The sequence below is a fragment of the Chionomys nivalis genome, chromosome 13 (genome assembly GCF_950005125.1).
Source record: "Chionomys nivalis chromosome 13, mChiNiv1.1, whole genome shotgun sequence".
Lineage (NCBI taxonomy): Eukaryota > Metazoa > Chordata > Mammalia > Rodentia > Cricetidae > Chionomys > Chionomys nivalis.
The window spans coordinates 59,126,151-59,148,036 of NC_080098.1; the positions used below are offsets into that span (position 1 = coordinate 59,126,151).

At 45.0% G+C, this 21,886-nt stretch overlaps 1 protein-coding gene across 6 annotated transcripts; it reads left to right on the top strand.

Annotated features, from left to right (window-relative positions):
• The first annotated feature begins 944 nt into the window (after nt 1-944).
• Sirt5 (sirtuin 5) lies at nt 945-20,807 on the top strand. Of its 6 annotated transcripts, XR_009058211.1 has the most exons (10): nt 1,083-1,250; nt 4,023-4,171; nt 5,010-5,143; nt 7,506-7,731; nt 10,723-10,810; nt 11,517-11,570; nt 12,909-13,032; nt 15,919-16,034; nt 17,711-18,563; nt 19,189-20,804. XR_009058211.1 is itself a non-coding variant. In XM_057787969.1 (9 exons), exons 2-9 carry the CDS (start codon nt 4,057-4,059, stop codon nt 17,784-17,786), a joined length of 933 nt encoding a protein of 310 aa, XP_057643952.1. In that variant the 5' UTR covers nt 945-1,074; nt 4,023-4,056; the 3' UTR covers nt 17,787-20,807. The 6 variants fall into 6 exon arrangements, 5 of the variants coding, with proteins under 5 accessions (XP_057643952.1, XP_057643953.1, XP_057643951.1 ...); XM_057787969.1 differs by lacking the exon at nt 1,083-1,250 and adding an exon at nt 945-1,074 and having other exon boundaries at nt 17,711-20,807; XM_057787970.1 differs by having other exon boundaries at nt 1,083-1,327; nt 17,711-20,807.
• Nucleotides 20,808-21,886: the final 1,079 nt, after the last annotated feature.

A 21,886-nucleotide genomic window follows, 5' to 3' on the forward strand; every position in this document is an offset into this window, starting at 1 on the left:
ACCGCCCGGCGTGGGTGGAGACTCTTTAACAGCCTCCAGCCACTAGGGTAGTGAGCCTTTATGGGTCGTTTTCATAGTCCTGGCCCTCTCTGCTATGTTGCATGAAACCCTGGTGGGGAGGGCTTTACAGACTGTCTGCCAGCTGGCTTCTTTCATGGTAACCTTGACGCCTGTCACCTGTGCCCTATTGCCACACTTAGATCCAAATCTCAAACCCACGAATCAAAAGCTTTGTGTCTTGGACAGTTAGTTGTTTGACTTTCCTGGGCCTCAGTTTGCTCAGCTGTGCAGTGAAGACCACAGTATCCATTTCATCAGATGACGGGAAGATTTAAATCCATCCACACGCTTGATTTGATCAGAAGTACCCGGAGCCTGGCAAACACCGTGCATTCAACTAGAAAAACAACAGCAGCCTGATGTTAACAGCCAGATATGAAAGCCTGCTTCGTTTTCTGTTTCTGCAAGTCTCTGGGGGTACTGATAGATCTTAAGGTTTGAAGGAGGGGCTTCAAAGTGGGCAGAATGTCCCGCCAACGGGGCATTTGAGGTTTAAGCTGGGAAAGAGAAAGATAAACGCGAACCAATTTGCTCCCAAGTTCTCATACTATTTCCCTTTCTGGTCCATCACCAGTACCTTAGAAAGGCAGAGAAGTCCGTAAAGCCGGTGGATCTTGGTACCAGCAGCAGTGAAACACAGCCTCCCAGGTTAGAGAGGTTGGGCTAGCCTGAAACCGACTCGCCAAGGTTTGCCACAAAAATTCAAGGGAAATGATTCTGTACTGGAACTGTCGTCCCCCAGTGTGCTAAAGGAGGCAACAGAGCAGGCGGTAGTTCATGACCTATCTGGGAAGTGGAACGAACCTTGGAAGGTTACAAAGAAGCAAGCAAGTTCCCGCGCCTTCCCCTGAGTTCACGGAGTCCACGGAAACCCGCAAAGAAAAGCTGAACCAAAGGCTGGCCCGGGTCCCGGGTCTCCGGCAGGGGCCGCTGCAGCCGGGGCGGGACACTAGGATGCCGAGCGCTCCGCCCCGCAGCCTCTCCTGCCTGCTCTGTCCCCACCACCTTCTGCAGGTGCGTTTTATGCCTGACTTGGGGGGGGGGTCCTAGCTTTGTCCTGCGCGCCCCACCCCGCGCATGCGCGGCCGGGCGTCGGTAGGGACGCCAGCGACAGGGAGGAGGGCGGAAAACTCCTGGGAGCAACTGGGCCCCGGAAGGCGGTGACCTGGAGGAAGGGCACTTTGGCTAAGGTGACATGGGCAGGCTGTAGTGGTGGCGATGGGAGTGCAGAAAGCAGCGAATGGCGACACAGTCTGAAGGTAGAGAGGTAGAGCCCGTAGAATTTGATGATCATGGCAACAGAGAAATGGGGAAAGGTTAAGGCCAAGCCAGCAGCCGGAGGATGGTGCCCCAAAGTTTTGCGAGTGGTGTGGAGGTTAGGGCGGGGGATGGGGAGTAGAGGCGCAGTTTTCAGCTCTGGGAAGATGGGAGATCAGGAGCGATCAGCTGCAGCGAGGTTGGAGGAAAACCCTCAGAGAGTGGGGGCTGGAAGCCCCGCATGCACATGTTTGGAGAGATTGGGTCCTAGGCTGTACTCTTTCTTAGGTTTTAATGCCAGGTAGGCTTTAAAGGAGCGGGTGCGAGTGGAGCCAGTCCGCGTCAAAGTCTGGGACTGGTGTATTGATCTCGATTGTGGAGCTTTTGGTGTCCAAAGAGTCTTTGCTGACAACCTGTGAACGTTTCTGCCAATACAGTTGCCATATATTCTATGCCATGACTATGCCTGCATTTCAGTTGATAAGAGATAATTGTGTGTATTTCTGGGGTGCAATGGGGTGTTTTGATATATGTATTATATATAATAAGAGTAAGTCAAGCTAATCAACGTGTCTACCATCTTACTATTTTTTTAGTGGTAAGAACCTTTCTACTTTACTTGTTTCAAAATTTTGAAACGTGCATTCCATCATTATCTACTATGGTTACTGTGCTGGGCACTAGACCAGCAAAACCTATTCTCTCTTGCCCAGAGTCTGTGCCCCTTGGCAAACATCTCCGTGCCCCACACCCAGCCCCTGGTAACCATCACCCTGTTCTTTGCTTCTGTGAGTTTGACTTTATGTCCTCCACACGTCAGGTCAGGATGTCTGCCCGGCTGTGCTTAGCTTATTTCACTTATTTTAGTAGGATCATCCACTTTGTCCCAAACGATAGAATCCTTTCTCTTAATATTGCATTACATATGCATAGGCTACATTTTATTTATTCCTCTGTTGATTAACACCTAGATTGTTTCCATGTGGATAACACAAAATTTAGCACTCAAGTGCAGATGCCTCTTCCACATACTGACCTCCAGTCCCTTTATAACAAGCTTGCTAGAATGCATGGCAATTCTGATTTGAATTTTTGAGGAATCTCCATGTTGTTTTCCAAAATGGATGTGTTGACATTTCCTCCACATTTTTGTTAACATTAGCTTTTGTCCTTGTGATAATAGCCACACCAGCAGAGCTAAGGTAATAATTCATTGTGATTTCATTTTCTTTGCCTCAATATCTTCCTTTGAGAAATACCCATCCAGGAACTCTGCTCATTTCTAAAGCTAGGCTGCTTTCTTGCAACTGAGTTTAAAAATATATAAATATATTTTATATATGTAAATACGTGTGTGTGTGTGTACAGGAACATGACATGGCACTCATGTGAAGATCAGAGGACAATTGCAGGAGTTGGTTCTCTCCTTTTATCACCAGGGATTGAACTCAGGTCTTCAGGCTTGGTGGCAAATGCCTTTACCCTCTGAGTCATATCACCAGTCCTCCGTGTATTTTATTTTATTTAAATTACTTAAAATTTTTTGAGATTTTTTTTAAACTTTATGTGTATGGGTGTTTTGCCTGCATATATTTCTATATATACCACGTGTATGGTGTCCGAGGAGGCCAGAAGAGGATGTTGAATTCTCTAGAACTGGAATTATAGACAGTTGTGAGCCACCATATGGATGCTAGGAATCAAACTCTGGTCCCCTGGGAGAGGAGTCAGTGCTCTTAACTGCTGAGCCATCTCTCCAGCCGCCCTCCATATAGTTTAGACATTAGCATTTATCAACTGTATGGTTTGAAGTATTTTCTCCCACTGTGTGAATGACTGATTCTTTTATCAGCCTGTTTGTCTGTTTCTGCTTCTATCAATCACCCGTGTTTAGGGTCTAGCCAAGAAACCACTGCCCATGCCGTGTCAGGACTTCCACCTCTTTTTCTCTTGGCGTGTCAGGTTCAGGTGATGGGCTTAAGTCTTTAACCCATTTCTAATTGATTTTTTTTTTTTATGTGTGATATGAGGCAAGTAACAATGAAACCTGGGCTTGGTGGCTCACATCTGCGATCTTAGCTATTATAAAGTTGAAACAGAATTGTCATGGATTCCAGGCCAACCTGGACTGCATGGTGAGTCCTAAGCCAGTTTGGGGTATAGTATGAGCCCCTTTGTCAATCTTCTTCCTCATTCGCCAGACTCAGGTTCTGGCCCCGTTTTCCCGCCTTTCCAGTTTGAGCATCCCAGGCTTCCTGTGAGGTGTCTCTACTCACAACAGAGATAGGTTACCCTGGAAATGTCATTGTATTTGCCTCTGATTTTCAGTTGGGGTTTACTGTGGTACAATGCACACACTGTCAATATAAGTTCCTCTTAAGTTCCTACCCTGTAATATGTAACTAGACTCTGTCTCAAAAAAAAAAACCCAAAAAATAAAATTACAAACCATAATATGTTTGGTCTTTATTCTAACAGATTTCACATTAAGTGGCGTTGTGAGCACATTTGAAGTAGGCTGGACCAACAGTGTTCTGCTGGCTGAGTATATTTATGAGATTTTTCCACTTAGGACTAGTTATCTTGAATCAAGTAGCAAAATGTTTATACTTACATACAGCAATAACTCCTCTAAGGAGACAAAGAATGCTGAGTATTTAAATGTTTTATGATTGTTTCTACGTCGTTTTGTAACTCTTCTAAAGCCTGCTGGAGAAGCAGTAGTTCAAAGAAACCCTGATGCGACCGCTCCAGATCCTTCCCGGCCGATTCATTTCCCAGCTGTGTTGTGGACTGAAGCCTCCAGCCTCCCCGCAAAGCAAGATCTGCCTCACCATGGCTCGTCCAAGTTCAAGTAAGTCATCCTTATAAATGCCTACGTCGGTCATGGTGCTGAGGAAGCTGTAGCATGATTTTCACAGGGCAAGTGAGCACGAGGAGAATTTTAGATGCTTGGTGTCTGGTGGGCCTCAGGTCAGGTTGTCTGGTGGGCCTCAGGTCAGGTTGCTCACAAGCGCAGAGGCTTTCTTTGTCTTGACTTTCCACGAGAATTCTGGCTCCATCAACCCTGTTACGTTTGCATGACTGTGCTCTAAGGTAAGAGCATCATGCATGCCAAGCAACCCACGGAACCGAGTATAGAGTGTAAGCCCTTCAGATCACCCAGTGGGCTGGAACATGGAGCTGAGACGCCTTGCTAGGTGTGTGCCCAAAGCCCTCATATCCTTGAGATACCATACACTTACCCATCAAGTGTACACGATGTCTCCATGGTACAGGGAATGTTTTTTAAACCTTATTTATTTGAGACATCTCACCAGCCCTGAGGAATACTTTTTATTGGGATATCTTAAATCTTTCAGTTTTTGAAGATTTATTTATTTAATGTGTACGAGTGTTTGCCTGTATGTGTGCATGCATGTGCCTCGTGCCCACAGAGGTCAGAAGAGGGCACCAGAAATATCTGGAACTGGAGTTAGAGATGGTTGTGAAGTACCAGGTAGGTACTGGGAACTGAACACCAGCCCTGTGTAAGAGCGACAAGTGCTCTTGATTGCTGAGCCATCTCTTCGGCCTCTATTGGAGTATCTTACAGTGTAATTTTATTCAAGTTTCATGCCATAGACAATTGGTGTGGAATCTAAGTGTCCCATTGGTACTCTGGATTGACACGGGTTTTATTTTCTGTTTAGATATGGCAGATTTTCGGAAGTGTTTTGCAAACGCCAAACACATAGCCATCATCTCAGGGGCTGGCGTTAGTGCGGAGAGTGGGGTTCCAACCTTCAGAGGAGCAGGAGGTTATTGGAGAAAATGGCAAGCCCAGGTGAGTAACGCTTCCAGACTACCAAAGGCTTTTCCAAATGAAGCTATTATGGCGGTTGATTCAGCATCCACATATATACCTGAAGCCCAAGGGCAGTGTTTGAATTTGGCAGTAACCATTTTGTCCTCTTGGTTTTGGTGTCAACACAGTCTCTGTGATGAGATGATAGCAAATTTGGGGCCAGGGAGATGGGTTTAGTGCGTGAGTTTGATTCCCAGCATGCACATGAAGAGCTGAGCATACCTGTAGGCTCGAAACCCCAACACTGGAAAGTGGAGACAGGAAGATCCTAGAAGCTTGTGTCCAGCCAGCCTAGCCTAAACGGCAAGCTTCTGTTCACTGAGAGACCGTGTCTCAAGGGAATAAGGCAGAAGCACCAGGAAGACATCCTCCTCTGATATCTGACTACTCATGCACACGTGTGCACATCTACATACTCATGTGCATGAACCATGAAACACACACACACAGTTCACCTCTGAAAGGGAGTGCAAGACCGACCAAAGTCAGGATTGCACCACCGTCCAGTTGGGTGAAGTAGTGCGGTTTTTTTTTACTGGAGTTATAGCAAGAGTATGGGTGAGGAGTTATTGGAAGTAGCAGCATCTCTGGAGAGCCTCCCTCACCATGTGTGGTGACTCCCACAAGCTGTGGCATGGCGATAGGGCCCCAGAGCTCCTCCTTGTGGCTTGCAGGCAGCCCTGTAGCCTGAACATCTTTCTCTTCGGAAAGTCAGAAGTCAGTGTCTCAGATCACAGCAGCTGTTGATATGCTTCTTTTCAAATTAACACGGCCTGAAATGCTGTGTTTGTTGAGTGCACAGTTCCGTGTGGACCCAAGGTACCACAGGCAGGATACAGAACATTTCCATGACTGTTCAGAATTTCCTGTGCACTTCCTGTCAGCTTCCAGCCCAGACAGCTGTGCTGTGCCCTCTATCACAGGAAAGAACTGTCTTAGAAGAGGGCCAGGACTTTAAGTATAGATCTTTCATGTATTCTGTTAATATGTATTGTTTTATGTATGCGTGTATTTAATGTGGCTCATATATGTGTATGGTTGTCTAGTCTGTAAGTATGTATAGCTGTATGTGTGTATGCTTATGTGCTATGAGTATCTTGGGTGAGGGATGGTCAGCTAAGGGTACCAGCGAGTGCATTCCATGGGACCAAGAATTGTATGTCCTGGAGAGATTCAGATAGGAATGTCAAGTAACTGGGAGACAGAGAGAAGCCACAGGCAGTGTGACAGCCAGAGATCTGAGGCAGGGATGACTTGTCCTGCTCTGCCCTGCCCCAAAGTGGAATCAGAGACCCTAAGGGTCCAGAGGCAAAGTGGGGTACCATCCTGGGGGCAGATGACGGAGTGAAAGTAAGTTATGGATTGAAGCAGAACCGGAAGGACTCGCCACAAAGAAAAAAAACAACAAGATAGACAAACTGTGTTATAACAAACAGCTCTTATGGGCATGGGAGGAGCCCTGGAGGTAGTCTGCCAGAGACTCTAGTTTGGATTTTTCATAGACTCCTAGGAGTCCTCCCCCTACTGGCCATTTTGTAGCAGCTCAGTCCCCTGGGGTGGAGGTAGGAAGGTGGGAGGGTAAGGGGTGCTACCCCTCCTTCCAAGCAAGGAGCAGTCTTTCTTAAAGGGGCTGAGCTCTGTTTTCCAGATTGGCCCAAGTTCTTCTGACCCTCCTTTATAAATGTATATGTGTGTAGTTTATAAATACATAGCCATATGCAAGTGTGTAGTTTTTTATGTGTAAATACATGCATGTGGTTTGTGTGTAAATAGATGTAACATGTATCTATGAAGTTGTATGGCTGTCTGTATATATTTGTTCATGTGTAAGTATATGTAACTAAACGTTTATGTTTAGTTGTATGCATGTATACATGTGTACCTCTGAGTACATGTAACCATATGTACATAGCTGGAAATATTGTATAGTTGTGTGTAAGCTTATATATATATATGTGGGGGGGTTGCGTGTTATAATATGTAGCTTCATGCATGTAATTGTGTATATTGTGTATATGTATCTGATTTGCATGTAAGTATGTATAGCTATGTTTGTATGTAGTTATATATGCGCATGCATTTGTGTGTGGCTTACACACAAGTACACGTAGCTATATCAATCCAGATACTTCCCACATGTCTCTTTACTTCCTGTTCATAATTTGTGAGATGAGTGAGGTAGGTTCCATTGCTTCTGTCTCATCAGTAGGGAAGTGGCTGTCTAAGTCCTGGGTTAGTTCCAGGATTGGGATCTAGGCCGGAGTTACACAGTCTAGCCAGACCTACAGCGGCCCCTGTCCACCTCCACAGGTCCCTCCCTGACTTCTGCCTCTCCCCTCAGGACCTGGCGACTCCACAGGCCTTTGCCCGCAACCCATCACAGGTGTGGGAGTTCTACCACTACCGGAGGGAGGTCATGAAGAGCAAGGAACCCAATCCCGGGCACCTGGCCATTGCCCAGTGTGAAGCCCGGCTACGTGACCAGGGCCGACGGGTTGTAGTCATCACTCAGAACATCGATGAGCTGCACCGCAAGGCTGGCACCAAGAACCTGCTGGAAATCCACGGTGAGGCAGGCCAGATTTATTTTTGTTGTTGTTTTTACAAGACAGGGTTTCTCTGTGTGTAGCCATGGCTATCCTGGAACTCACTCTATAGAGCAGGCTGGCCTCTAACTCACAGAGATCCGCCTGCCTCTGCCTCCTGAGTGCTGGGATTAAAGGTGTACGCCACCACCACCCCTGCTGGAGACCAGATTTTAAAACAGCCTCTCCACCCTACGCACCTCCTCACACCTGTCCCTCCCACAGGACGTTTGACACTTCCCTGGGGAACACGCTGGTGCCTGATAGCACCTGAACAGCTCCTGCTGGCAGCAAGGGACGTCTTACCCCTGGCACCCCTCCCTTGTGTCCTGTAATCTGCTAGCTGGAGTCTGGACTGAGAACCACAGTGTCAACACCCTTGGGTTTCAGTTAAACAGGTCCTACTTGAACACCAAAACAAAGCCTGCATTTCTCCCAAAGCCCCCACTGCACAGTATTGGGTGTTACTGTGTCCTGTACACTGGAGAATCGCTGTGTACACAGCCACAAGCCCTGCTCCTGGACCACCTGCAGGAGTAGGCTGTGCTGTGAACTGCTACCCAGAGAGGGGAGGAGAAAGAAAGGTCTGGGTGCCAGGACCACTGTGGCTTCAGCTGGATTGGATATGGTCGGTGTGATTTCAACCTCCTGGAGGTGTTTACTTATTTATCCTTTGTCCTCAGTAGGGAATTTGCCACTGAAGCCATCCTGCTCCACCCTAGAGCCTGAGGGAGGTGTTGGCCCAGGCCCTGTTCTGTAACGAGCCCACCCTGTTTGTAACATCCCTGGAGTTTGTTTTGGGTCCCTTTGGCTTCCTTCCTGGGTGGTGTTCTGTCCAAGGCTGTTAGAATTGGTGTCTACAAAGCTACAAACCCAAGGAATGCGTTTTCATGTGAACAAGTTGAGAATCAGCCCGCCCATGTTGTCTGTGCTGTTCGGGTGCAGTGAAGACCTCCATGTTGTCTGTGCTTTATCTGTGCAGTGAAGACCCCCCATGTCTGTGCTGTATTCGTGCAGTGAAGACCCCCATGTCTCTGCTGTATCCGTGCAGTGAAGACCCCCATGTTGTCTGTGCTGTACCAGTGCAATGAAGACCCCATGACTATGCTGCTGTACAGATGCAGTGAAGACCCCCATGTCTGTGCTGTACCAGTACAGTGAAGACCCCCATGTTATCTATGCTGTATCTGTGCAGTGAAGCCCCCCATGTCTGTGCTGTATCTGTGCAGTGAAGACCCCCATGTTGTCTGTGCTGTGTCAGAGCAGTGAAGACCTGCTTTCCCTCGGCTTGGGGTCCCCTAACGTAGAAATCTGTTCTTTCATCAACACTTACCTTCTGCCAGCTGTGTGCCATTTCCCATGAGTCTCTGCCTATTTCTCTTCAGCATCCACCTGTGAGCCGTTTTCTTTGCCATGCACAAAGCGAGGGTGATGGCCCCTGTTTCACAGTCTTTGCAGAATTACAAAAGGGTGCATGCGCACTCTAGGTGGGCGGTTGCTTTCCTGTTACAAACCTTGAGAACTCTTTTCTGAGGGAAAAAACAAAGGACACTCCTTCATATCATTAAACCCAGTTATCATTTTAAGATACGTAAGCTAAGTGTTGACACCATCTATAGTCTCAAATAAGTGGGAGACTGAGGCAGGAGGATGGTTGGAGTCTAGAGGGTAGAACTGGGACCAAACTGAACAAGATAGTAACACCCTGTCAAAAAAAAAAAAAAAAAAAACCAACCCTAAAATAGTTACTTTTTTTTCTCACTGTGACTAAATGCCTGGCAAAAACAACTTCAGAGAAAGGTGGTTTGCTTGGGCCCACGGTTTTAGGGGACACAGTAAGCGTGGATTATTTTGGCTCACTGTGTAAGGGTCTGTTCATATTGCATCTGCACTCAGGGAGCAGAGTTGAACTAGTGCTTCTCTGTGCAATATATATATTCACACACACACACACACACACACACACACACACTCTGTGTAGCCCTGGCTGTACTAGAACTCACTAAGTAGACCAGGCTGGCCCCACACTCAGAGACCCGCGTGTACCCCCCTTTTTATTTAGTTCATGGCCCCTGCCTCTGCGGTGCTCCCACTTGTATTTAAGGTGGATCATCCTCCCTCTTTCAAAAGTTTTTTCTTTTTTAAATATTTTATTTATTTTGTAAGATTCTATTTTTCCCAGATGTTTTTTCTTTTGTCTTTCTAAAGTCAGCTCTTTACATGGACTTTGGTAAAGGTCATGGGTCAGCACCAACATGTCTAAGTAGCGGTAGGAGTAGTTGGGCCTTTGAGACTTCAAGAGCTCAATTCCTGACCACATGAGGTTGAAATGCCACAGCTCACACAGTCACACAGCTTGGATAGCTTGTGAGAATTGGAGATGCCTGCTTTGGACAGTAGCAACCTCTACTGTGTTCTGAATGGATGACAACTTTTTTTTTTTTTTTTTTTTTTTTGGTTTCTCTGCAAACAGTCTTGGCTGTCCTGGAATTCACTTTGTAGACCAGGCTGGCCTCGAACTCCCAGAAATCTGCTTGTCTCTGCTTTCCATGTGCTGGGATTAAAGGCGTGCACCACCACTGCCCAGCTGGATGACAACTGTTTTATCCTTGGGCCCTCAACGGGTGAAGTATGTGCAGCGAATTGGCTGTGACCCCTTCTTGGCTCTACTGTTGTTTCTTCTTAATAATTTGATCATATTGGAGCTAAGACCTGAAAGAGCTGTTTGTTTTATGTGTGTATGTATGTCCCGTATGTGTGCCTGGTGCCTCTGGAGCCCAGAAGAGGGTGCTAGAAATCCGCCTTGCCTCTTCTGTAAGCACCTCAGGTGCTCTTAACCATTGAACTATCGCTCCAGCCTGGTCTTCCTCTCTCAGAGCATTAACTCTGGAAACATCTTCACAGACATGCCCGGAAGTGTATATGCTAGGTGACTGTCAAATCCATCAAGCTGACACACATCTTTTCTTTCAGGGACCTTGTTTAAAACTCGGTGCACCTCATGCGGCAATGTCGCTGAGAACTACAAGAGTCCGATTTGTCCAGCGTTAGCAGGAAAAGGGTAATTACATCGTGCTGCAGAGCACATGTCATTTCCCCTTGAACTGGACGTGAATGTGAGGAAATTGAATATTCACTGAAGATTCTCGTGGTTATTTCTAATGCACAAACTAGACACTGTACAGATATCTGATGAAAGAAATATTTAATTCATAATTTACCGTGCTAAGGAAAAGCTATCAGATGCCAGAGTATTTGCTGTGTGATCTGATCCCCAAATTTTATTTATACAAATTCACATTCCATTTTCATATATTCGTATATTAGCTAAAACATCACAAGGAAATACCAGAAAGGACTAACTGTTACTGTGAAGAACTGAGAGATTTTGGGTAATTTTTATTTCTCATTGATATCATTGGGAATTTCCCAACATTTTTATGATGAATGTGTATTATTGTTGTAAGTAGGAAAAATTAAGGAAACTACTGAGAAAAAAATTCTTCTGGACCATTTCAGAGCAGTATAAACTTACCGAAGTAAAAAGCTAACATAATTTCATTGGAGAAGCATCAATTGAGCCCCATTGAGACTCTCCCCTACACAAATTCCCTCTTGAAGCAAAGCCAATGGTCAGTATTTAGGGTCCATGCTTCTATAAGCCTTCTAAGTTAGCATGCGCGAGCAAGTGTGGTACCATATACTGCCAGACACAACACAAATGACTATGTCACATTCTTCTTTCTCTTTCTTGCTATTTACTTTAGGGCTCCAGAACCAGAGACCCAGGACGCCAGAATCCCAGTTGACAAACTTCCCCGGTAAGTAAGAAAAATGGATGTGTAGCTGGTGTTCAAGGTTGCGGAAAAGAAAAACTAGAAATCAAAATCTCAGCTCTTTGTGTGTGTGTGAGATGCCTTTGAAATGTCCAAATGCAACAGTCAGCCCTGACCTCTGAGTCCGGGGGCGAAAGGACCAAAGATGAAACACCTCCCAGGTTCTCTATTATCTCCAAATACCAAAAAAAAAAAAAGGTTTAATTTTTAAAACTTTGTCTATGTGTGTATGCCTGCATGTGGGTATGTATTTCTGAATGCAGTACGCTTGGGGGTCAGAGGCATTTGGATTCCCTTGTGAATCAAGGAATTCCCAGATAATTATGACCCACTAGACTAGTGAGGGTCCTCTGAGAAAGCAGTATGCTCTTCACTACAAAGCCATTCCTCCAGCCCTGAATCAGTTCTTCCTAAAAGTGGTTTTGCTATATTGATACTTCTTTGGTTTATTTTAACCATAGACCCTTTTCATTTCTTTCTTTTTCTTTTCTTTTCTTCATCTTTTTAAAATAAAGCTTTTCATTAATAAATCCTGAAGTTTCAATAGAAAAGATTAGGGATTCTAGAAGTTTCCTTAATAAGATAAAGCTGATATAGGAGGCAGAAGATTTTAGAACATAAACCTAGACTATATTACCTAGAGGTAATAAGGAGTGAATGAAGAGAAATCCCCCACCCCAGCAAGGTCTATCTGTCTAACCCTGGCTGTCCTGGAACTCACTCTGTAGACCAGGCTGGAAGATTGAGGCAGGAGGATCACAAGTTCATGGTTAGCTTGACCCACAAGTGAGTTCAAGGTCAGCTGTGGCAATTTAACAAAAGTGTCTCAAAGTCAAAAGTCAGAAGGAAGCTCGGGAGGCCATATGTTGGGAGAACCCCTGCTCTACTGCGCACAGAGCACTGGGTTCCAGCAAGAGGCAGAGTGAGGTGGAGAAGAGCGAGAAACTTGGCCGTAGGCCAGTCTCAGGAAAGACATGATCTGCGAGAAAGCACAGGAGCCAGCTCACTGGTGGAAACACGTGGTTCGGGTTGCAGCAGCTCTGAGGCTGCTGTTGTGCCCAGCTCTGGGCAATGGGAGTGTGTTTGTGCCAATGAGTGCACCAAGGGGAGAGAAACAATTTTTTAGAGCTAGCAGGCCAAGCTTAGCGGAAACAGTATCTACACAGCTCAGTAGATAAGACTAGTAGGGCAAAGTCACCTGAGTGCCCCACATCCAGGGACAAGTTCCCATCTCCTGACCTGAGTAGCAGCCCAGCTTTTCTGGGATCCTGGGTGGTCCTGGCCCGAGCAGTTAGAGCTGATTCAAGGCTGACATTCTTCCAGGTGTGAGGAGGCCGGATGCGGTGGCTTGCTGCGACCTCATGTGGTGTGGTTTGGAGAAAACCTGGATCCTGCTGTTCTGGAGGAGGTGGACAGAGAGCTTGCCCTCTGTGACCTGTGTCTAGTGGTAGGTCATGCCCATCGCTGGTCTCCAGAACGTGGAAAGACTGGGGTGGAGTGTCTTCTGGCTGCCGTCTTCCTCCCTTCTTCCTGTCCTCCCACTTCTCTTCCTCCTTTTCTCCTTCACTCTTTCCCCTCTTCTTCCCCTGGAAGATGTGTGTAGGTGGACTTTTCTTTCCCACCAGACAGTTCCCAAATAACCACACCGAGACTTATTATTAATTATAAATGCTCAGCCGATAGCTCAAGCTTATTACTAGCTAACTCTTCCATTTTAAATTAACACACATTTCTTCTCTACAATCTCCTACATGACTTAGTATCTTTTCTCACTAATGGCAAGTTCATCTTCTTTCTGCATCTCCTGGAGATTCTGAGACTCCTCTCTTCTTCTTTTTCACACTGTCTTTTTGTCTGCAAGTCCCACCTAACCTCTACCTGTCAGCTTCTTTATTAAACCAATCACTGTAACATATATTCATACAGTGTAAAGGACTATTCCACAGATGTGAGTGGAAGTCTCATAGTGTCCTGCAGAGAAAACCAAGAAGTAATCTTTTTAAAAGATAGGCCAGGGGCTTTGGATCTCCTCGAGTTCCACATAGTTGCGAGCCCCCCAGCATGGATGCTGGGAACTAATTCTGGGTCCCCTGGCAGAGCAGCAACTGTTCTTAACCATCTCTCCAGCCCCAAGACCTATCTTAAAGGATGAAGCTATGCACAATCATGTTCTGAGCATCTTTAAAAGCCTCACTTCCCCCACAAAGTAACAAAAGGAACATGCTTTTATAGAGCAGTATAAATTTAGAGATGTAATAAATAGACGATCATAACGCCATCGGGGAAGCATCAGAGTGTTTTATTTATCTGTCACATGTGTATGCATGATGTTTGTGTGCGAGTGTGCCACACGTGGAGGTCAGAGGTCACCGCTGTAGAGTCAGCTCTCTCCTTCCACCTTTGCATGGGTTCTAAGGGACACACTTGGCTCACCAGGCTTTTTCAGCAAGCTCCTTTACCTGCTGGGCTATCTTGCCAGCCCTAGCCTAGATTTTAAATATAATACATGCTCATTATTAAATGTCATTGATAAACTATGAAAGAATCAAAACCTAAGAAGGAAATTAGAAACCACCACATTATACCATCTGGAGATAATCACTGGTAGCATTTTTTTTTTTTTTTTTTTTTTTTTTTTTTTTTTTTTTTTTTTTTTTTTTAGTTTTTCGAGACAGGGTTTCTCTGTGGTTTTGGAGACTGTCCTGGAACTAGCTCTTGTAGACCAGGCTGGTCTCGAACTCACAGAGATATGCCTGCCTCTGCCTCCCGAGTGCTGGGATTAAAGGCCTGCGCCACCACCGCCCGGCTACTGGTAGCATTTTGATGTTTTCTTCTAGACCAGGAGTTGAGTCCTTTTGGCAGAGAGCAGATGGCCTATAGAACCTAACTATTTTAATATGTGGCTCTTTCCACAAAAAGTTGAACACTTCTGATTCAAACTCTTCCTTATGTAGATATATATACATCAGATAGACATAATACACATTCTGGTTTGAGACTGTTTTATTCATATAATAATTCAGTTGACATATCCCATGCCAATATATCCAAAGCTGCCACATCTTTTAGTTTACTGTATGATTTTCTAGTACACACATGATAATGAAGCACCATTAATAAAACCTCAGAGAGAGAAATCGGGGTTCAACCTGAAGACCTGAAAAGCAAAACAATCAGCCACAGGCTCTTACCTTGACCTCAGTCTGAAGTGGCCATCCTGCCTCCAGGAATCTCAGAATGAGACTGTGTCTGAGAGCTGTCTCCTCCTGTTTTATAATCCTCTCTAGTTCTGGGATTAAAGGCATGCATCACTGGGATTAAAGGCATGCACTGCCCGGTTTCTATGGCAACTAGTGTGGCTACTGGGATTAAAGGTGTATGTCACCACTGCCTGGTGTGTAAGGCTGACCAGTAGGGCTGTTTTACTCTCTGATCTTCAGGCAAGCTTTATTTATTAAAATATAAGTGAAATATCACTACATGATATAGGGAGAAAATCCTCTATCACAGGGCATTTGGGTTGTTGCAGGTTGTTTTTTGAATAGCGTCTAACGTAGCCCAGGAGAGTATTGTGTATCGCTATATAGCCAAAGCCAGACTTGAATTCTTCATCCTCCTGCCTCTACCTCTCACGTGCTAGGATTACAAGTCTGTACTCTAGGTCCAACTTAGGCTGTTTCAGATTTTGGTATTTGAAGCAATGTTGCATGAACACATGTAGATGGGAATCTTGGCATGTTCCTCAAGCAGTTTCCTTGGACATAGTCCCTAAAGGTGGTTAACTAGAAAGAGCATGCAGAGCTCACAGTTACTCTAATATGTCTTTAAAAGCAGAGGCACTTTGTGCTGGGGATATTGCCGTTCTGTATTAACTGTGTACAGCCCATGTTGGGTGCCACCTCTGTGGTCGTGGTCACTAGTGAGAAAGCTCGATTTGCAGCATGTGCTGTGACCTTTCCATGCCTGTGAAGGGTGTGTGTGCATGCCAGAATATTAACAATGATTATTCCCAACCGTAGACAAAAAATGTGGATCATTTGCACAACCTCAAAGACCAGAACCAAAGGGACCCCTAGTCATATCCTTTGGGCCATTTCTTTGCTTCTTTGTCTACTTATGTAACTAACTGTCCTTTTCTGTCACATGGTTCTTCCCCACTTGCAGTGATTGGCCAAACACCAAAGGCAGGACATGGCTTTTACCTGTCCCCACACTGCAGTTTCTGTCATCTGGCTGGGCTTTCCTCACACACCCCCATCCACGCCCCGGCCTGAGTAGGTTTCCCGCCTCTTTCATCTCACCTAGTGGCGCTCATTGTCCAATTGCCTTGTAGGTGGGAACATCCTCTGTGGTCTACCCAGCTGCCATGTTTGCCCCTCAGGTGGCTTCCAGGGGAGTCCCAGTGGCCGAGTTTAACACGGAAACCACCCCAGCCACCAACAGATTCAGGTATAGTGAGAGACGACCAAAGCTGGGTGACGGGAGGTGGAGCGCAGGCTTGGAGATGTCATCCCAATAGACCGTACAGTCCTGGTTTCTCTGGAGGGGAGAGGAGAACGGGGGCAAAGAAGGGAGTTTGTCATCTTTTGTTTGATTTGTAGCTGTTATGGAAGGGCGGAGTACTATGACCTGCAGGCTGGGTCGCTCTTTCACTACATGGGAGTTTCCACAGAACTTGTGTTTTCACCTTGACACTTTATATTCTTCTCTAGACTTTACACTTGCCTTTGTGGTTTCAAAGGTGTGGTCACAGCCTTTGCCTGTGGGTGAGAGGCACCATGGCCCCATCCAGATGGCTTCCCTGGGTGATCACTATTACAGTGAATGTGAGACAGTTGCTGATTACCTCAGTGTTTTGACTGATGGAACCTCAAGAGTCCGTGCAATGCCAGGATTTGTGCTTGGCTGAAACAGAGATGGGCTGTGTACTTGCCGCTGCTCCGTTTGGGGCCTTTTAGTACTTGGATCCATCAGTGCTCTCAGCCATGTTGTCTTTTTGTCCCATCTTCAGAATTTAGCTGAAGTATGTGGTGTACCAAACACTGCCATAGTCCCAAGGAGAGGACAGATGAGTAACAAAACCCAAACCTTCCCTGTGAAGATGAGACTCTAGTGGCAGAGGCTAGCGATCAGCACTGTGCCTGGTGGGCACGTTATTTGGCTTTTGAGATGCAGAGGCAGTGTGAAGAGCCCAGGTGTAATTGGGAGAGGGGGGCAGGGCAGGTGTCAGTCCTTAGAGGAAGCCTCAAGAGATAAAAACAAAGAAAACCAGCCTATAGTTCACAATCCCAGAGAACCTAGATAACAATGAGGACCTTAAGAGAGACATACATGGATCTAATCTACATGGGAAGTAGGAAAAGACAAGATCTCCTGAGTAAATTGGGAGCATGAGGGCCTTGGGGGATGGTTGAAGGGGAGGGGAAAGGAAGGGAAGGGAGCGGAGAAAAATGTATAGCTCAATAAAATCAATTTTAAAACTTTAAAAAAAATGAGATAAAAGAATAAGCCAAAAAAAGAACTTTCCAGTTTCAGGGACCACCTGATACAGGGGCCCAAGGCAGATGTACAGCTGGGCAGTGTGAGGACTGCTAAGGAGTCCACCTGGCTGCAGGGATGGTCAGTGGGCAGAGTTCTAGAAGAGGCAATTCGGGCTAATAAAGTTTGGATTGGGGGTGAAGGGAAAGTCGGGGGGGGAGGGGCTTGATGCTGAATACTAATTACTGGTGGTTCGTCACCTAAGAAAGTAGCCTGAAAACCATGTAGGTAGTGATGTTGCTTATCAAAGGTTTGAAGAGCCCTTGCTTTTAAGTCACAGTTGAATGCTCACCTGGCTGTGCCATCCAGTAGGGAACAAAGCCTTCTTTACCTGTGTAGCTGAGCTTCTATTGATCTCTTAGCCTCAAAGTTTCCTTAAGGGAAGTCCAAAGAAAAAGGACACATGACATGCATGCCTTGAATTAGGTAATTATATATGCACATATATTAAATATCATATATAAATATTATAGTATACATATAGGCATATAAGTATTGAATATTAGTTGTATGCTATCAGCTGCAGTTTTGTGTTCATTTTGTTAACTTGTGCCCCCTAATTCTGCTCTATTGCTCCTTCCATTTAGGTTTCATTTTCCAGGACCCTGTGGGACAACACTTCCTGAAGCCCTTGCTCCTCATGAAAATGAAAGGGTTTCTTAATTGTCCTGTGGAAAAAGGAGAAGATTGTGTAGTGCATAACCAGGGCATTAACAGGAGAAGAGGTTTTGTGGATGACAAGCTGAACTTTGGAAATCCTAAAAATACCCTTTGAGCCCCTAGAGGACAATCTGTGAAAGGATTGGGCTTCAAAACACCAACAGCAAATGAGGCTGATGGGCTGTCAAGTTCTTCCATCTTATTTGATTTCAACTGAAATATGAGTATTTTGGATTTGCTGTTCTTGGTCAGTTACTGGGAGGGAAAAATTTGTACTTAAATTGCTTGAAAAGAAGGTAATTATCCTGTTTATTTGCATCTTGGGCAAAGATAGAAATAGAGAATTAAAACCCTAAAAGTTAAACCCTAGTAAATTTTTTTGGCACAAATTTTTGTGGAAATTAAACCATCCTTTCTAGTTGGTAACTTATTGTATAAGGATGCTCTTCCAAGAGATGTCTTTGTTGGGGGCTTCTTTTCCCTTTTCTTTTCAGTACTTACCTCGCTTGGATGCCTTACCTTAAAGAATGTACAAGAACTCATGCAAGGCAAGAAAAGGAACAACCAAGTAGAAACGTCAGGATGAGAAAAAGAATAATGCTAATCCAGGACGGAGCAGATGAGCTGCCTCTGAGAGAAGTAAGTAATGGGTGATCATTGCTGAAGGTCACGGATGGAGAGCATCGTCTCTGCTGGTCTACATCATCACTCAATGTTATAAATGAAGGGGAACATCATCTCTGCTGGTCTACATCATCGCTTAGTGTCATAAACAAGGAGGTATGTGGTTTCTACTTGTCTAGGAGCTCCACTGGACCCTGAGAATGACCTTTTTACCTTGCACTATAATAGCAAGAATGCTGCACTGTCTCTGAACCCCACCTGCTGATGCAGCCCAGGGCCTGAACTGTGGCAGGGATGTCAGGCCTAGAGAGGAGCAGTGGCCACTGGGGAAGAGGATAAAGGTCATACATAATGCTCTCCCTTGGGTCCAGTCAGTTCCCCAGGTCACGATGCACCCGGGCTGCCTCCCCTCAGCCCGTCTCAGAACTCCACTTATTTTAGTACTCTAGGCATCTTTCAATAGTTAGCTTTCTCATGGATGTAACCAAAATTCCTGACAAAAATTAAAGGATGAAGGGTGTAAGTGAAGAATGCTTCTTCATTTCCCGGCCATCCAGACCCAAATAACAACACAGAAACTATATTAATTACAGCACTGTTTGACCAATAGCTTAGGCATATTCCTAGCTAGCTCTTACATCCTAAATTAACCCATTTCTATTAATATGTGTATCACCATGAGGCTGTGGCCTACTAGTAAGGTTCTGGTGATATCTTTCTCCTTCAGCAGCTACATGGCATCTCCCTGACTCCATCTATTCTCTTTCTCTATCTCTTCCAGCCTGGCTATATTCTGCCCTGCCACAGGCCAAAGCAGCTTTGTTCATCAACCAATAAAAGCAACACATATAGAAGGACATCCCACATCATTTTCCCTTTTCTTTCTAAATAAAAAGGAAGATCTTATCTTTAACAAAGTAAAATTACATATACAAAGCAGTTATCAAGCAAGAATTATAGTTACAATATTTAGTCCATTTACATTTGGCAAATTAAGGATAATATTCTATCATCTATCCTATCTTTGTGAGGCTAAAGTTTTATATCTAATTTATTTTATCATAACTAAGGAAAACTATAACTATCTATTCTTCAACTCCAAAAGACCCCAGAAGGATATAATATTACCTAAGTTAACAGGAAGTGCATTGTAAGCCAACTTCCAAAACTAGAACTGACAGAAGACATCTCACCCAAAGTTTTTCTGTAATGTGGGGCATCCATCTTCAGCCTACAGGCCCATAGTATCTGTCAGACTTTTCCATGAAGCAGGAAATTTCAAAGACTAATTCGTCAGTCACTTTCTTCTGTGTCCTGCAGAATGTCTGGCAGACTCTTTCATGAAGCAGAAACCCTGAAGGGTTGTCTCACTCTTTTTTTTTTAATTGATTTTTATTGAGCTCTACATTTTTCTCTGCTCCCCTCCCTGCCTCTCCTCTCCCCTTCAACCCTCTCCCAAGGTCCCCATGCTCCCAATTTACTCAGGAGATCTTGTCTTTTTCTACTTTCCATGTAAATTAGATTCATGTATGTCTCTCTTAGAGTCCTCATTGTTGTCTAGGTTCTCTGGGATGTCTCACCTTCTTTAGGCAAATTCAGCAGCCACTTTTCTGTGGGTCCTGCATGTCCAGTTCATACAGCATACCATCAAGCAGCCCAGGCAAGAGCAGTTTGTTTCCCAAATGGCTAGCCTTGTCACATTGAAGGCAAATTTCATAATGAGTTTCTTCAATGCCCATCAACCTCTCTGAAGTAATTGGTACTGCCAGAATCAGATATGTCTCACTGTTGAGAAAAGTCTAAGTTCTTTTTTTTTTCTTTTCTTTTTTTTTTTTTTGGTTATTCGAGACAGGGTTTCTCTGTGGCTTTGGAGCCTGTCCTGGAACTAGCTCTTGTAGACCAGGCTGGTCTCGAACTCACAGAGATCCGCCTGTCTCTGCCTCCCAAGTGCTGGGATTAAAGGCGTGCGCCACCACCGCCCGGCAAGTCTAAGTTCTTAAAACATATTAAATGGGGGCTGGAGAGATGGCTCAGTGGTTAAGAGCATTACCTGCTCTTCCAAAGGTCCTGAGTTCAATTCCCAGCAACCACATGGTGGCTCACAACCATCTGTAAAGAGGTCTGGCGCCCTCTTCTGGCCTGCAGACATACACACAGACAGAATATTGTATACATAATAAATAAATATTTAAAAAAAACATATTAAATGCCATATGTCATAGGTCTTTGAAGTGTTGAAGATTATCTAACTGAACTATATCTCTATATATCTAGAAAACCTAACATGACTACAAGTTTGACTATTATAAATGACTATTAATCCATATTTTTAATTATACATTATTAAATGAGCTTTTTAAAATACCTTAAATAAGAGTAGAAATATAGATGACAAAATTGACCTTAAATTTGTATCAATAAACCAAGATCCATACCAATGCAAAGTGTTCATCTTTATATCATAGAAAAAATAAAATCTTGAAGTTTGCAGGCAAATGGATGGATCTAGAAAACATCATATTGAGTTAGGTAATCCAGTCCCAGAAAGACAAATATCATATGTTCTCACTCATAAGTGGCTTTTAGACATAAAGCAGAGAAAACCAGTCTACAATTTACAATCCAGAGAACCTAGACAACAGTAAGGACCCTAAGAGAGACATACATGGATCTAATCTACATGGGAAGTAGAAAAAGACGAGATCTCCTGAGTAAATTGGGAACATGGGGACCATGGGAGAGGACTGAAGGGGAGGGGAAGAGTAGGGAGGGAAGTAGAGAAAAATGTGGAGCTCAATAAAATCAATAGAAAAAAAAAGAAAGGAAGGTCTATCTGGGCTGTCAGTCCAAAGGGATGCAGCATAGCAGGGCCAGTGCCATAGAGGGAGTGATTTTGTCTGTAGCTGCCCAGAAAGCAGAGAAAAGGACTCCCAGTATTGTACTTGCTCCCCCCCACCCCCTTTGTATACAGTCTGCTCCTCACATTCAGGGTGTTTCTTCCCCAGTTAATCCTCTCCAGGAACTCCCCACAGGCACGTCCGAAGGTGTGCCTCATGAATGCATGCAGTGAGTGCTGGTTTGCTGGGTGCTGGAAATGAAGAAACGACAGACATGGAACAAACGACAGAAACACATCCAGAAAAGATGGGGTCGGGTTGGTTGTGACGCCCTGATAGAGAGCACCTTCTATGCAACCTGGAAACTCAGCAAATTTATTGTATGCAGCACAAGGAGGAGGGGTTCAGCTGTCTCTGCGGGAGGTCTCTGTAGGGGTGCAGCCTCCAGTTGCAATCCCCCAAGAGAAGGGAGCTGTGGTTGCCAGTTTTTGTACACAGTCAACATTGGCACAGGAAGGCTTTGCCACTCCCATGGGTCTGAGGCACTGGGGTCCTTGACACTGACAGGGCTATGCCCATGTCAACAATACACATTCACCCAAGGCTTCATGCCTCCCCACGGATGTTTATTAAACCAATCAA

Excerpts from the sequence above, each read along its gene's own strand:
- Sirt5 (XM_057787969.1), top strand. The coding sequence starts at position 4,057 with ATGCGACCGCTCCAGATCCTTCCCGGCCGATTCATTTCCCAGCTGTGT. Across the intron at positions 7,732-10,722 it reads GAACCTGCTGGAAATCCACG|GGACCTTGTTTAAAACTCGG; the intron begins GTGAGGCAGGCC and ends CTTTTCTTTCAG. Across the intron at positions 11,571-12,908 it reads CCAGTTGACAAACTTCCCCG|GTGTGAGGAGGCCGGATGCG; the intron begins GTAAGTAAGAAA and ends ACATTCTTCCAG.